We start from the raw sequence: 15104 nt of genomic DNA, 5'->3' as shown, positions 1-15104 counted from the left end.
AAAAAAAAAAAAAAAAACAAATAAATTTCACCTGTTAAATGTATGTTTTGAATACCAGCATGGGAACTCAGAAGTTTCTCCAGTATTTAGGCTGAATTATGGCTGGATGAACCAAGTAAAATTCCCTGTGTCCCCTGAGAAATGGCTCTGCAGCCTGGGTATTTCAAGAAGCTAGTGTCACATTCAGGTTATTTTCTCAGGAAACCTAACACTTCCAGCTGTAATGCATTAAATGAGTGACTTCTCTAAACAGGAGGATTATCTATAGCCATGCTGCATAGCAATGATTTTGATCTTAGTTTACCCAAGAGTAGAGCCTTCATTTGAAAAAGTATGAGATTTAAGGTGTCTGCATGACCAGATGGGTCCAGGTGGGGAGTTCCATGGGTTTGGAAAAAAAATTTCAAGGGGTTTGGGTTCTGGCTCTTCCTTCTGGTAGCGAATTGCATTAGTTCTTGGAGCCTCAGTTTCCTTATCTGTAAAATGTTACAGCTTATTTTTTTCCCTAAAACTATTAGGTTGGTACAAAAGTAATTATGAGTTTTTTTCCCATAATAACTGATTTTCTTCCTTAGATAAAGAAAACATTTATTGTACAAAATTTAGAAATACAGATAACTCCCATTCCACCCCCAAAAGAAAGAAAATAGAAATTACTTCACTCTTATTATCCAGAGATACTACTGTTAAACCCTCTGTTCACTATGTTGCTTAGAGAATCAGAAAATTATAAGAAAATACTATAAATTGCAAAGCTCTATATAAACGAAGCATTTTTGCTGAGTCGGCAGAATTCAAATTTGAGCCTTTTCACAGCCAAGAAGCCCTATATTATTTAATCTCATTTTAAATGTAATTTTGTTTACATTTTTTCTGATTATTAAAATAACAATGCTGAGTTTTTGGTTTATCCATGTTTTCTAATTTTTCTATAATGTACATGTATTATTTAGATAATAAAATGTTTTTTTAAGTAGCCATACATGTTCATTGTAGAAAATGTGGAAAGAACAGAAAAGTATGAAGAGTAGTCCCATCACTTGCAGACAGTCAGCCGTTCCTTTTGTAATAGTTCCTTCCAGTCTTTTTTCTCTGCATTATTTTTACAAAGGCAAAATCCTAATATGCAGTATATCTTGAGAAATTTGTTAATACTGATAAACTTAAAAATGTTTTTGTTTTAATATCTCTATTAATTTTGCAATTGGAAAATGTATATTTAGCCGCTTGCATTTTCTCTTTGTAAGTTACTTCACTACATCCTTTATCTGTTACCCATTGATTTTTTTTTCTTTTCCTGTCATGTTTTGTAAAATTTTTGTCAAACAAGCCATTTTTTTTATTACATATTGGCCTGATGGCCTAATTATAGATGAACATAGAGTTTAGTACATTGAGTATGGCCTGATCACCTTTCATGCTTGAGGATCTGGGGACCACAGAGTGGGAACAGCTAGTCTGTCTCATGAATTGCTCTGATGCTTACTGAAATCTGGAAGTGGCTTTCCAGAACCAGGCCGTCTGGGGTACATGCGCAATGGTCTAGAGCAGCACTTGCTGTTCAATAGAAATAAAACGTGAGCCACATATCTCATTAAACATTTTCTAGCAGTGACACCTTAAGATGTTTGAAAGAGACAAATGAAATTAATTTTAAAACATAGTTTAGTTAACTCATTTAGAAACATTTAAAGAAATTTTAGTTAACCCATTATATTCAAAATACTATCATTTAACAGGTAATCAAGATTAAAAACTTTAAGTGAGGTTTTTTTTTTTTTAACTACTAACTCTCCAAATTCTTTTATTTATTTATTTTTTTGAGATGGAGTCTCACTGTGTCACCCAGGCTGGAGTACAGTGGCTCAATCTTGGCTCACTGCAACCTCTACCTCCAGAGTTCAAGGGATTCTCCTGCGTTAGCCTCCCAAGTAGCTGGGACTCCAGGTGTGCACTTCCATGCCTGGCTAATTTTTGTATTTTTAGTAGAGACAGTGTTTCAGTATATTAGGCAGGCTGGTCTGGAACTACTGACCTCAACTGATCTGCCTGCCTTGGCCTCCCAAAGTGTTGGGATTACAGGAGTGAGCCACCATGCCTGGCCCTAAGTCTTCAAATTCTGTTGTGTGTTTTACACTTAGAGCACATCTCAGTTCAGACTAGCTGCATTTCAAGTGCTGACTAGCCTAGTGGCTAGTGGCCACTGTCTGGACAGGGTGGGACTAAAAGGAATGAGAATCTGTGTCCGAGAGCGTGTGCTGACATGCACCGACCTTAGCCCTGAACCACTCTCTGGTTGTGACAACACCTCGTTCCATGGTGCTGGATCATGCCGTGGTTCCTCAGAGAGGTTGTACAGCCAGGGACTGGGATGCTTAGCTCATGGTCTTCGAAGAGGGTGGGGAATCCAAGGGTGGTGCTTCTTGCCTTTCTCCTATCATCCATTAGCAATATGGATAACAGAGGCTAAACATTATTAAGTGCTTTCCTAAAGAGAGACACTAAGCACATCATCTCATTTCATTCTCCCAGTAACTCGGTGAAGTAGGTACTATTATCACCATTTAAAAGTGAAGAAGGGGTTAAAACTTGTCCATGGTTATATGGCTAAAGAAGGGCAATCCTAGGGCAAAGGAAAGAGACTCCATATTAAGGAACAGTGTACTCCTATACCCACCGTGGTAAAGTGGGACTATGTTGGACTCTAGGCCCATGATTTGCCGTGTACAGACTGTGAGATCTGTGGTTTGTCATGTGAATCCTCTGAGCCTTAATTTTCATGCTTATAAAATAAGATAATACTATCTGTGGAATGAGAGCAGTGAAATGCCCAAGTGTGTGAGAATTAAAGGACACAATGATGGACAGTGCTATTTATTCAAGGCACATTTATTTGCAAGCATAATGTAAAACTTGAGTTTATTTATGAAGGCTTGTTGTATGCAGAAGAGCAAATGGATGGTTGATCAGATGTTACTGATGACCTTGTTTCCTCAATCCAAATATATCATCGCTCCAGTTTGAGCTGCCTTCTGTGACCTTAAATTCATGAGAAGAAGGGTAGTGGCACCAACCTATGTTATCATATTGGCAACTTTATGATTCCAGAGTCTACCTGCAGTATCCAGAAAAAAATCTAAATGCCAGAGAGCTCTTTCTTAATACAGTGTTGAAGGTTTATCTATTCTTTTACAACCCATCAAGCAAATATGATCTAACTTAAACTTCAGGACTAAATCAATTGACAAAAATTTATTGGGTGCCAACTCAATATAAGTCATAATTCTCTGTCTTTAGAAAACTTGCATGCTAATGATTAGGGAGAAAAGATGCACATTTGTAAAATATTTAGTATTGTTACTTTAAATAGAAATTCAAGAGAACGAATAACATGACAAAAAGCCAGTGGTGGTAGGTTATCAGGAGGGTGACTCAGGCAGAGTTGTAAGTTCAGAGGAAAGAGATGGGTGCAAATTCTGGGAGTTGGGCTGTATACAGCATGACCCAGATCAGGGGTATTCAATCTTTGGCTTCCCTGGGCCACACTGGAAGAAAAAGAATTGTCTTGGGCCACACATAAAATACCGTAACACTTATGACAGATGATAAGCTTTAAAAAAAAAGTCACAGAAAAATCTCATCATGTTTTTTAAAAGTTTACAAGTTTGTGTTGGGCTGCATTCAAAGGCGTCCTGGGCTGCATGCGACTCATGCTGGACAAGCTTAGCCTAGATCACTGACAATGGAAGACCAACCTAGGAGACTATATTTTGTCTCTTACACGTAGCTTTTAAATTCATATTTTTTCAATTTTTCATATGTAACTGTGGACTTGGGGAGAAAAGGCTCTTTAAGCCGTGGTCAGAGGTGTTTAAATAACTAGTCCGTTTGGTGGCAGAGGGAAAAACGGTTACTTCCTGTGTGTTCCAAAACTCGTTTGGTTCCTTGAGAAAGGAGAAGGACCTGTTGTTTGACCTCCTGAACCTGGGTTTTCTCATGAAAATAGGGGCAGTGGTGCCTGTCTCATTTCTGTGAGAGTTAAGCAAGATAATGGAATGTAGTGCCTAGGAGATAGCACAGACCTTCAATAAATGTTAGTTGAATCCTCTTTGTAGACAAGACATTAGCCTGAGAGCAGATAATAATGTTGAATGTAATTTCCAGTTCGAGAAAACAATTCAGAGGCAGGCGTCTAGCCCTCCTGCTTACCCGAGGTTGCCTGTGTGTTAGTGTATAGAGCATGGACACAATGATGGCTGATTGGGCCACAGGTGAGTGTAAGATTTCTGTCCTGCCTGCACGTCATCCATCGTAATGTGGTATTTATTAGCATGAATGTGTAACTGAGTTATTTGTGAGGTCATTGCTCTCTGTTTGATGGAAAACTTCCCATTTTGAAAAAAGCCCATTCTTTTCTGTCCCTTAAGCTTAGCAAACTTGAGTTTTCTGCATTGTCACTCAGGTAACTAGTTACCATCGCTGATGACGTTTGCTGGCATCAAAAAAGCACTCTCACCTGTACACACGGGACAACGTGTATATTCACACATGGGACAACGTGTATATTCACACACGCTTCAGCATGGAAGGAGCACAAATTCATCAAGATGCAGAAACACTTTGTGCCTAAAGAAGTGGCCGAAAGTTATGCAATGGGTGTGTAGTGAGAGAGAGGAGGGATAGTTTAGGTGTCCCCACTGATAACATTTCTTTCTGAAAACTGCGGATGGTTGCAAGTGAAGTCACTTACAGAATAAAGAATCGCATTGAGCTCCCCAGTTCTTTACCTTATCTGGGGAACTTAGATCCTAGTTATTTCAACATGAAATGGAAGGGCTGCCAGAATGAAGGCCTAAGGAAATCCAGCTGAGAAATACATCCTGAACCCAGATGGAGTGTCTTGAGTTTAGTTACTAAGCAAGGCCTGAGGTTACTCTGTTAGGATCTGTTGGACTTACTCTGAGGCCATCTCTATGAAGGTCTGCTTATCCATGTAGGGAGGGCTGAGGTGATCCTTTTCACATTTTCTCCTAGAGCTCGACATTCAGCTGTTAGGAGTTGGCATTCAGAGGAAACCTGGCTATGAGAAATACAAAATGAGAGATACAGAGGCTGACAGGGTCACAAACATTTCAGCAAATAAAAGAAAATGTAAGGCTAGATCACCTCCTGGGAAGAATGGGGGTAGCTCTGGGATGGCTACAAGTTATGGAATGTCGCACATGTCACTGTTACTGATTAGAAGCAGCTGCCTCTCCAGAGGACTGACTCGGTGCTTTGATACAGAATGTGGATGATTTGGGGCTTCATGCTAATGCTCAGTATCTAACCTCCAGTTCCCAGATTGTGACCCAGTGGTTAAGGAGGTCAACAGGAAAATGAGGTTCCCAAGTCTCTGCAGAAGAGAGGCAGCTGTGGTTGAAGAACTACACATCAAGACTTTGTTTGCTTTGTGAAAGGCAAATCTCAGGACCCCAAAATCACTAAGCCAAAGGGAAAAGTCAAGCTGGGAACTGTATCAGACAAACCTGCCTCCTATTTTATTCTTAAATTAGATAACTACAAAGATTTTAACAAAATCAAAAACTATATACCTTCCTCACAATTTGCCCACAAGGAAGTTCCTTATGGGCAAAGGACCAATACAACTCAAAATCATCCCTCTGCTCACCTGAGAAATGCATATATGATTGCTTTCTCTGCCCTGTTGTTTCACTAAGCTAGACTAAAGCATAAGGGACCATTCCTTTAGCCTCCTGTCACATGTAAATTGTGTATTCAGTTGAAAGCTAATGAAAGACTCAAAATAATATAACAGATTGTCTCTTATCTAGCTATAAACCTGGAAGCTCCCTCCCCAACTTCAAGTTGTCCTGCCCTTCTGGACCGAACCAATATACATCTTTCATTCATTGGCCTCTCGTGTCTCCCTAAAATGTACAAAACCAAGCTGTACCCCAAGGTAGCTGTACTACCTTGGGCAAATGTCGTCAGGACCTTCTGAGGCTGTGTCATGGGTGCATTCTTAAGCTTGACAAAATAAACTTCCTAAATTGATTGAAATCTGTCTCAGATACTTTTGGGTTCACAAGTTGGCAGCCGTGAAGGGATTCTGAATGTGGTTCCCCTGACCTTCGACAAATCTATGGGTGCTTTGTATTAGCTTAAGCTACCTTTATGGCTCTGACCAATATGACAATTTGCCGAGGCCCCTGATCTCCCTAAATCTCGTTGATCGAGATCTTAAGTTTATTTTGTAGTGCAACTCCCTTTCTGGAGTTTTAGCTTGCTTCCAACAGGGAAGGCAAGTTAGAGTTCTTTTCCTGTTTCTTGGATGGTAGAGAGCAGTCTTTAGCCCAAGCCCCATTCCTAGGTAGTAGCTGAATTGGGGTTTGCCTTGCCTAAATTTAACAACCAGCTGGTTTTAATTTCTCCTTACCTTCAAAGGGCTCAATAATTGTATAAATTGTGTAATTGCTTGTTTTGTGTAACTTTTTTTTTGTTGTGGGTGGTGATGGTTTGTTTCTGGTGTTGTTTCTGTCTTTTTCCTGTTGGGTTTGACCAGCTTTACTGGACTTGATTAAATCCAAAGGGAAGTTCCAAATTATGGGGAACAAGGCCTCTGAATTGGCTAAATTTCCACAGTTGAAAAAAAAAATGGGGGAAAAAAAAAAAGATGGCCAGCAAAAGGAAAAAAAAAAAGGGAATTTTTCTTTTTTTTCGGAGACAAAGTCTTGTTTTGTTGCCCAGGCTGGAGTGCAGTGACGTGATCTCGGCTCACTACAACCTCCACCTTCCAGGTTCAAGCAATTCTCCTGCCTCAACCTCCCGAGTAGCTGGGACTACAGGTGTGTGCCACCACACCTGGCTAATTTACCACAGGGAATAGAAATGGCACTGCAGAAAGTCTTTTCTTTTGCCTTTTGATAACTGGCTTAACAAACACATTTTATATTTTATTGAAATAATTCCTATGCCATTGTTATTAAGTTTTGGTTTGCTTAGAAAAAAACTGAAATTAAAAAAAAATTTTTTAATTAAAGTTATCACATCTGTGTAACTTTCTGTATTTTGCTTTTAAAGTCCTTGTGCCATTAAGATACAGAGCTTTGACCTCTGAGTCTAAACAGGACGCCAAGTTCTTCTCAGTCTTAAATCCTGACAGCAGTTAAAACTTCATCTTCAGATCCGGTAGAAGATGCCAACCAAAATAAACTGTGTTTGTGAGACACAGAGCCAGAAATTAAAACTATCTAACTCCTCAAGACCCAGAGACCATTGTGCAAGAGGTGGGCATGAGATTGTAAGGGCTGATGCTGAGAGATAAAATTAGTTCAGTTTCTCTATAAATTTACCATTAATACCAAATGCACATTGATGCAAGACCAGCATATGAGCCCCTGTGTCAGATGAACAAGATTTTTTTTGGAGCATTAATCCACTCCTTAATAAAAGGTTATAAAGATTTTAAAAAGGTTTATGGAAATTATATCTTATGGTCAAGATGACTAAAATTTAATAAATTTGCTTACAGAATTTTAAAAGACACATTTAATTGGCTTTATGCTATCTTTATTAGGGCTTATTGTTTGGGAAGTTAAATTTCCTCTCTCAAAGAATATAGGTTTTTGCTTCTTTTTGAAATTGTTATCACTTTGGCTAAATGAATGACTTATTTTACAATGACTTGTGATCCTATATTGTGATATCAAGTGTTTTAAACATTTTATATTTGACAGACTTTCTGAAATCAAATTTTAACTTCAGTCCTCATTAATCTTTGATATTAGGTCTCTTGAAGTCAAAAAGAGATATTCAGCTTATTTGATGTAGTAAAATCATACAGGAAGTAGTATCAAATATGAAATGGGGTTTTGCCTTCTTTGGATTATATTTATATAAATCTGTTATTAGTATATGTTCCAGAATGGTATGAGATTCCTCTGATTCTAATATGTTTTAGTGAATTATCAGTAGTAATGGTGATTCTAGTGTTAAATTGTATGCCACAGAAGTAACCCAATTTCCTTGTCTTTTGTGTCTCTAACCATGACTTTTTCATCTAGTTGTTTTACTTTTATTCTTTTCAAAAGTTGTTTTTTATAATCAGCCATAGGACTCTGACAGGTGTTTCGAATGCAGGTTTCTAACAACTTTGGAGACTGCGACACTAGAATAGAGGAAAAACTTGTAAGACCCTCATAGAAAGCTAATGTGTTCATAAACATAGAGCAGAACATGAGTTAATTACATAGACTAATGAAAGACTGAAATAATCTTTTTATGATTTTGTTTGAAATGTTGCTAATTCTTTTATTTCTGAGTCCTGAAAACCCATTTTCTTTGAGCTGTTTACAGCTTTTAACAATTGGGTCAACTACACTCCTGTGAGCAAAATCTGAAGCATATTTCTCTCTACCTGATTTCTCAGAATTTGAAAACTATTTGCAAGTATATTTGATTTATAGCAGTATAATTATTTGCTTAAGTTCAGTAAGAATCATTTTCTTTTGTAATAGGATGCAATTGGAGACACTGTTTATTTTACCAGTGTCTTTATGAAGGCTTTCATTGGAATGGCATACTTTTAAATATAAACAGATTGTTTTAAAGAATTGAAGTTGACTCATAGAGCCAAACAAAGCCCTTTGGGAAAGCTGGCCTTATACCTTGTCTACACAGTCCCTGTACAGGTTCCTGACCTGCGGTAAGTAAAGAATGTCACTTTCTGACATGCCCAGGAGCCCTAAGTTTTCCTGGGACCTTGAGGTGAGGAATTCACCTTATTAATACAAGTATTTGCAGGCACAGGCTGGGTTCAAAGCATTGCAGTCATCTGAGATTTCTTATGGAATAAAGTTCCAGTAAAGCCAATTAAAAGAAAAGAGCCTATATGGCAAATGGTATTTTTTTTTTTTTTTTTTTGCTCAGGCCACGTATAGTAAAACTAACATTTATTTTACATGTAAATTTGTCTTATGATTTGTCTTTAGTAAAAATGGAGAGTGAAAATTTATGTTTCAAAATAAACTAGACTACACCTATTATTCTAGTCTTATGTTTTAAAATTATTCTTTTTTTTTTTTTTTTTGAGACATAGTTTGCTCTTGTCACCCAGGCTGGAGTGCAATGGCAAAACCTCAGCTCACTGCAACCTCCACCTCCCAGGCTAAAGTGATTCTCCTGTCTCAGCCTCTGGAGTAGCTGGGATAACAGGTGAACACCACCACACCCAGCTAAATTTTTGTATTTTTAGCAGAGATGGTATTTCCCCATGTTGGCCAGGCTAGTCTCAAACTCCTGACCTTAGGTGATCCACCGCCTTGGCCTCCCAAAGTGCTGGGATTACAGGCATGAGCCACCGCACCCAGCCCAATTTTTATTATTTTCTATAGTTTGGACTGAATTCGAAAACTTTTCCTGGCTAAAAGTCTCCAAAGCAATGTTTTTACATGTTCGTTCTTTCTTTCTTTCTCTCTTTCTCTCTCTCTCTCTTTCTCTCTCTCTCTCTCTCTTTCTCTCTTTCTCTCTTTCTCTCTTTCTCTTTCTTCTTTCTTTTCTTTTCTTTTCTTTTCTTTTCTTTTCTTTTCTTTTCTTTTCTTTTCTTTTCTTTTCTTTTCTTTCCTGTCCTATTTTATAGCCCCCATTTTTTTCTTGATTTGGAAAGCCTAAAAATGAAGCTGTGATTTCTTAAAGCCCTACGAACTGAAGCTAGACAACTTAAACTTCAGAAGAAAATAATAGCAACCTATTTGCATACGTAAGCCACTTTGATACCGCCTATTGATGTATGGACTTCAGAGTAATATGGTCTATGTCAATTTTCCAGGATTTTCTTTCTTCCCTATTTTCTCTTCATAGGATATGAGATTTCACAACCTACTAAAAATGATCTTTCCTAATAACCTGGCACCTACCTTTCTAGGAATAAACCTTCCTAGTCATGAGAGATCAGAAAAAACTTGAGACCAGAGGCTCAATCATTTTCTTAAAAAATACTTTTTCTGAAAGATTTGAAAAAGAAAAGGGAAGGGGATGTGAAAGCAAAATAAATCTTAGAACCCCAAAATCACTAAGCCAAAGGGAAAAGTCAAGCTGGGAACTGCATCAGGCAAACCTACCTCACATTTTATTCTTAAATAAGATAGCTACCAAGGTAAAAAAGCTACATACCTCCCTCACAATTTGCCCATAAGGAAAATTCCTTGTGGGCAATGGACAGACACAACTCAAAGTCATCCCTCTGCTCACCTGAGACAAATGCATATGTGATTGCTTACTCTGTCCTGTTGTTTCACTAAGCCAGACTAAGGCATAAGTGACTATTCTTTACCCTCCTTTCATATCTAAATTGTGTATTCAGTGAAAGGTTAATCAGGGACTCAAAATAATGCAACTGATTGTCTCTTTGTCTACCTATGACCTAGAAGCCCCCTCTCCCACTCATAGTTGTCCAGCCTTTCCAGACCGAACCAAAACACATATTGATTGACATCTCATGTCTCCCTCAAGTGTATAAAACCAAGCTGTACTCCAACCACTTTGGGCATATGTGGTCACGACCTTCTGAGGTTGTGTCATGGACACATTCTTAACTTTGCAAAATAGACTTTCTAAATTGATTGAGATCTGTCTCAGATACTTTTTGGTTCATATCCTTTTTATTTCTAAATGCAGTTAGCAGCCCTCGGCTTAGGTTGAAAGAAAATACAGTGATTCTTAGGAAACAGGTTAACTGAATAGTTAGGATGGAATTGTTAGGAATGGAGACAGGGGAAGGAAATTCATGCTCTCAAAGATAGGAGCTAATACCAGGTATTTGAGCATGAAGGGACACCCTTATGTGTTTTTTTTTTTAACATGGCTAAAATTAGACTCTTGAGCTCTAGACCTCCCTTACCTCAGCAAAAAAAATCAGTTTCTCCCCAAGACTTCCCATTTCATTAAATGGTGCCCCTATCAATTTGTGTAGAGCCCAAAATCTAGGAGTAATTTTTAATTTTCCCGACTTCCCTTTTCCCCATCCGTGATGTATACAAAACAAATCCCAATCTCTGTTTCTCTTCTGCCACTACTCTGAGCTCTCCTCAGGTCACACCTAGACCACCCCTGGGCCTCACTGGCTCCACATGTGTGTGCCTGCCACCATGCACTGCATTCTGTGCATACCACAGGAGAGGCAGCTCCTCCCTTGGCCTCTGTACACTCTAAGGTAAAGTCTGCTGTGGCCCCTGCCCATTGCTGTAGGCTTATGTTGCACTGCTACTTGCTGGCAGTGCCTGATACTACTTGCTTGTGACAATGCTAATTCCCGCCCCAGGCCCAGTGCACTAGCTCAGTGTCTGCAACCTTTTTGGTACCAGGGACCCATTTTGTGGAAGACAAGTTTTCCACAGATGATGGAGGAATTTGGGGTCGTTTTAGGATGATTCAAGTGCGTCACATTTATTGTGCACTTTGTCTCTATTATTATTGCATTGTAATATATAAAGAAATAATTATGCAACTCACCATCATGTAGAATCAGTAGGAGCCCTGAACTTGTTTTCCTGCAACTAGATGGTCCCATCTGGGGTTGATGGGAAACAGTGACAGGTTATCAGGGTCTCATAAGGAACACACAACCGAGATCCCCTGCATGCACAGTTTACAATAGAGTTCATGCTCCTATGAGAATCTAATGCCACTGCTGACAGAAGGTAGAGCTTAGGTGGTAATGTGAACCATGGGGAGCGGCTGTAAATACACATGAAACTTCACTCACTCACCTGCTACTCACCTCCTGCTGTGTGGTTCAGTCCCTAATAGGCCACGGATGGGTACTGGTCTGTGGCCCAGTGGTTGGAGACCATTGTGCTAGCTGACACTTCCTACCCAGAATATTCCTTTCCTCCACTTCTTTACTGGCTCTGTCTAAACCACTTGTCTTTCAGTCTGACTTCAGCTCAAACCACTCCTACTCAGAGGCTCCTTCTTTGCCCTCTGAGTAGGAGATAGCCATGGGGTCATTCCCTGTCACATCACTCTACCTTATTGTTTGGAGAGTACTGGTTACATTTTGATACCTGGCTTTCTTGTTGGATGGCTTGCCTGTCTCTCTCCCTAGAATGTAAATGTGTGAGAGCAAGGACCTGGTCTCTCTTGGTGGCTCTTTCCCCAATAGCCGGAACAGTGCTGATTGAGATGGTGACACAGTGAATACCTCCCACTGGGAAGTGCATTGATGGCCTCTGACCGTGGAAGCTATCAACAGTGCCAGTATTGTTGGGCCTTCCTTCCTGCTCCCACCATTTCCCCTGGTTCTGACTGCTACCTTCCCTTGCCTTGCAGCCGCCCATGCCAACTTCCTTTCCCATCAACCATGCAGCAGCACAGCCCCATGTCCTCCCAGACCTCCTCCGTCAGCGGGCCGCTGCACTCCGTCTCCCTGCCGCTTCCACCGCCGATGGCCCTGGGCACTCCACAGCCCCCACCTGCCGCCTCCCCCAGCCAGCAGCTTGGCCCAGATGCCTTTGCAATTGTGGAGCGAGCCCAGCAAATGGTGGAGATACTGACAGAGGAGAACCGGGTGCTTCACCAGGAACTTCAGGGTTACTACGACAATGCTGACAAGCTCCACAAGGTGCGTGACGTCCCTGGGGAATGGGTAGGAGACAAAATTCTTTACCTGGTCATGGGGAGTTGAGGCACTGACTGACTTGCCAACATTGCACTAGGCTTCTTTTTGTACCAGACCCTGTGCAAGGCTTTTGGAAGACAAAAATAAATATGACTCAGTTCCTGCCTTGGAGGAGCTTACATTCCAGAAAGGGGAGAGAGTTGCATAAGCTAATACCTGCAGTAAGAGTATGAGGGATCTACTGTAGGAACAGCAGATGTGGCCCTCAGAGACTCAGAGGCTAAGTAGGATTTCCTCACATGTACAAGTGGAGAAGAGGGAACACAGAGAGTAAATAACACAGAGGAGGTCAGGAGTGGTGGCCCATACCTGTAATCCCAGCACTTTATGAGGCTGAGGCAGGTGGATCACTTAAGCCCAGGAGTTTGAGACCAGCATGGGCAACATGGCAAGACCCTGTCTCTACAAAAATTACAAAAGTTAGCCAGGCATGGTGGCCCATGCCTTGTAGTCCCAGCTACTCGGGAGGATCACATGAGTTAGGGAAGCAGAGGTTGCAGTGAGTCAAGATCGCTCCACAGCACTCCAGCCTGGGTGACAGAGTGAAACCCTGTCTCAAAAATAAAAAATAAATAAAACCACAGGGAAATGAAGTGAGAGATACCAAATTTTCTTTTAAATATAGGAATCTCAGGAACCTTGTGTGTCATGTTCATTTCATTAGCTGGTCTCTGCATAAAGCAGTCTTGCCTCAACATGAGAGGGTCAAGAGTATGAGTTACTATGTGCTTTCTGCATGCTTGTGACTTATCAGGTGGGGAGATGCTGAGTAATTCCAGCCTGTGTAGTTACTGTTGGAATATTTAAATGTATAGCAGCCATTATTCTTAAAGATTTATGCTGAGAGCCATGTAAATAGGGGAACATCCAACAAGAACAAGCTGTTGCTGGGCAGTGATTTCATGATGACTTGTAAGTCAGCATCTGATGTGCTGCAGGTAGGATGCAAGGGGGGCGGGCAACGGTAATAGGGTGTTTTAGGGCAGGACAACCATAGAGCACTCGAGTTTCCTTTTTGGGAGTGAGGAGGCATGAGTAGTAGTGGTGATCCTTTAAGAGTCTAAGTGCCAGGCTCTTCCCTTGGGAATAAAGGGCTTCTGTAAAGTTAAAGTATAGGAGTATAAACCCCACCTGCCTACAAGAACATTGCCACTTTGGCTGTGTGTGACAATTAATGCTCCGGCTGGCCCATTTAGTGTTGATGAGTTAGTGTTGATTTCACAGGTAAAGCTGGTCATTTTGCTGGTCAAGGGTTTTAGAGTAGTAGGCTGTACTTGCTTCCTGAGGGCTATCAGCGAGCAGTGGATTTGATGGTGCATATCTTCACAGACAATCTGTCCCAGCATGTTTGTGCAGAGCTTCTGCTCAAAAGGTCTGGAGCTCCCTGGAGTCAAGACCAGACTTGTCTCAGGGAGCTCTGGCTGCCTTTATTGAAGGGGGAAAATGAGAGCCAGAAACAAATAAGGGCCGCCTGAAGATTGCAGCCTCACTCCTGCCCCTTCTTGTACCCTTAGAAGTTGGGAAATAGGCATGTTGTCTCATGGCCCTCAGCCTATAAGATGCTGCACAGGTCCAGTCTTGCCTCTGACATTTTTGTGCAGCTTCTTTTTTGGTATGGGCCGAAAATCGGGAAGCGCTGACTCAGCACTTCTTGGGAAACAAGCATTTCTTTCTTCTCCTAATGAAGCTCCAAGGCGGACACATTAAGAAGCTATACAGACCCACTTGAAGGCAGAGTTTGATGCTGGAGTTTTTCTCATGGCTGTTTCTGAAGAGATACACAATGGTGCAGAAAATTGGAGATCTTGTTATTTTTCATTGTCTTTTTATTAACATGTACTTTTTATTGACCTATAACAATATATCTCTTTCTTGATTTTGATGTACATTTCCATTTTGAAAACTAAAATGGCTCAACCTCCCAGTGTGTCAATATCCCTTCACAGAATGGTTCTTAAAAGTTGTGGCCAAAAGGATTTTGATGACTTCTGGAAGAAGAGACTAATCAAAAGCAGTGTCCCTTCTCGAACCCAAAGCTTTTTCAGTACCTTGAATGTTATAAATTATTCTGCAAGTACAGTAAGTCCTCATTTAATATCATCGATAGGTTCTTGGAAACTACAGTTTTAAGCAAAACCAGTTTTTTCCTCATCAACATCACAGTGAAATGACGTTGAAGAAAATGACATTATTTGGAGGCCTGCTGTGCGTTATTTCACTTAAAGTTGCAGTTTCCAAGAACCTGTCGATGATGTTATATGAGGACTTATGGACTACATCGATCTATCATATGTAAAAATGGAATTATCAATTAAAAACCTAAGATTTTGATAGATATTTGCCATACTCATCACAAGTTGGATAGCTGTTCTTGACAACAGGGACCAAGAGACACAAGAGTTGCTTGAACTTTGTGGCGTAACAT

General features: G+C 40.3%; 1 protein-coding gene across 1 annotated transcript in view; it reads left to right on the top strand.

Annotated features, from left to right (window-relative positions):
- The window catches only part of LOC108282445 (angiomotin-like protein 1), a gene marked incomplete at its 3' end in the record, with an annotated part of 117792 nt that extends 104175 nt beyond the window's left edge, over positions 1–13617 (top strand). The window contains exons 6-7 of the mRNA XM_017498396.2: positions 12331–12622; positions 13513–13617. Coding sequence (XP_017353885.2) covers positions 12331–12622; positions 13513–13617 — 397 coding nt within the window. The remainder of the gene's footprint in view (positions 1–12330; positions 12623–13512) is intronic.
- Positions 13618–15104: the final 1487 nt, after the last annotated feature.

Source organism: Cebus imitator, unplaced genomic scaffold (assembly GCF_001604975.1).
Source record: "Cebus imitator isolate Cc_AM_T3 unplaced genomic scaffold, Cebus_imitator-1.0 Scaffold241, whole genome shotgun sequence".
Lineage (NCBI taxonomy): Eukaryota > Metazoa > Chordata > Mammalia > Primates > Cebidae > Cebus > Cebus imitator.
Note: the sequence above shows the minus strand (reverse complement) of the source record. Positions and strands in the feature narration are given on the sequence as shown.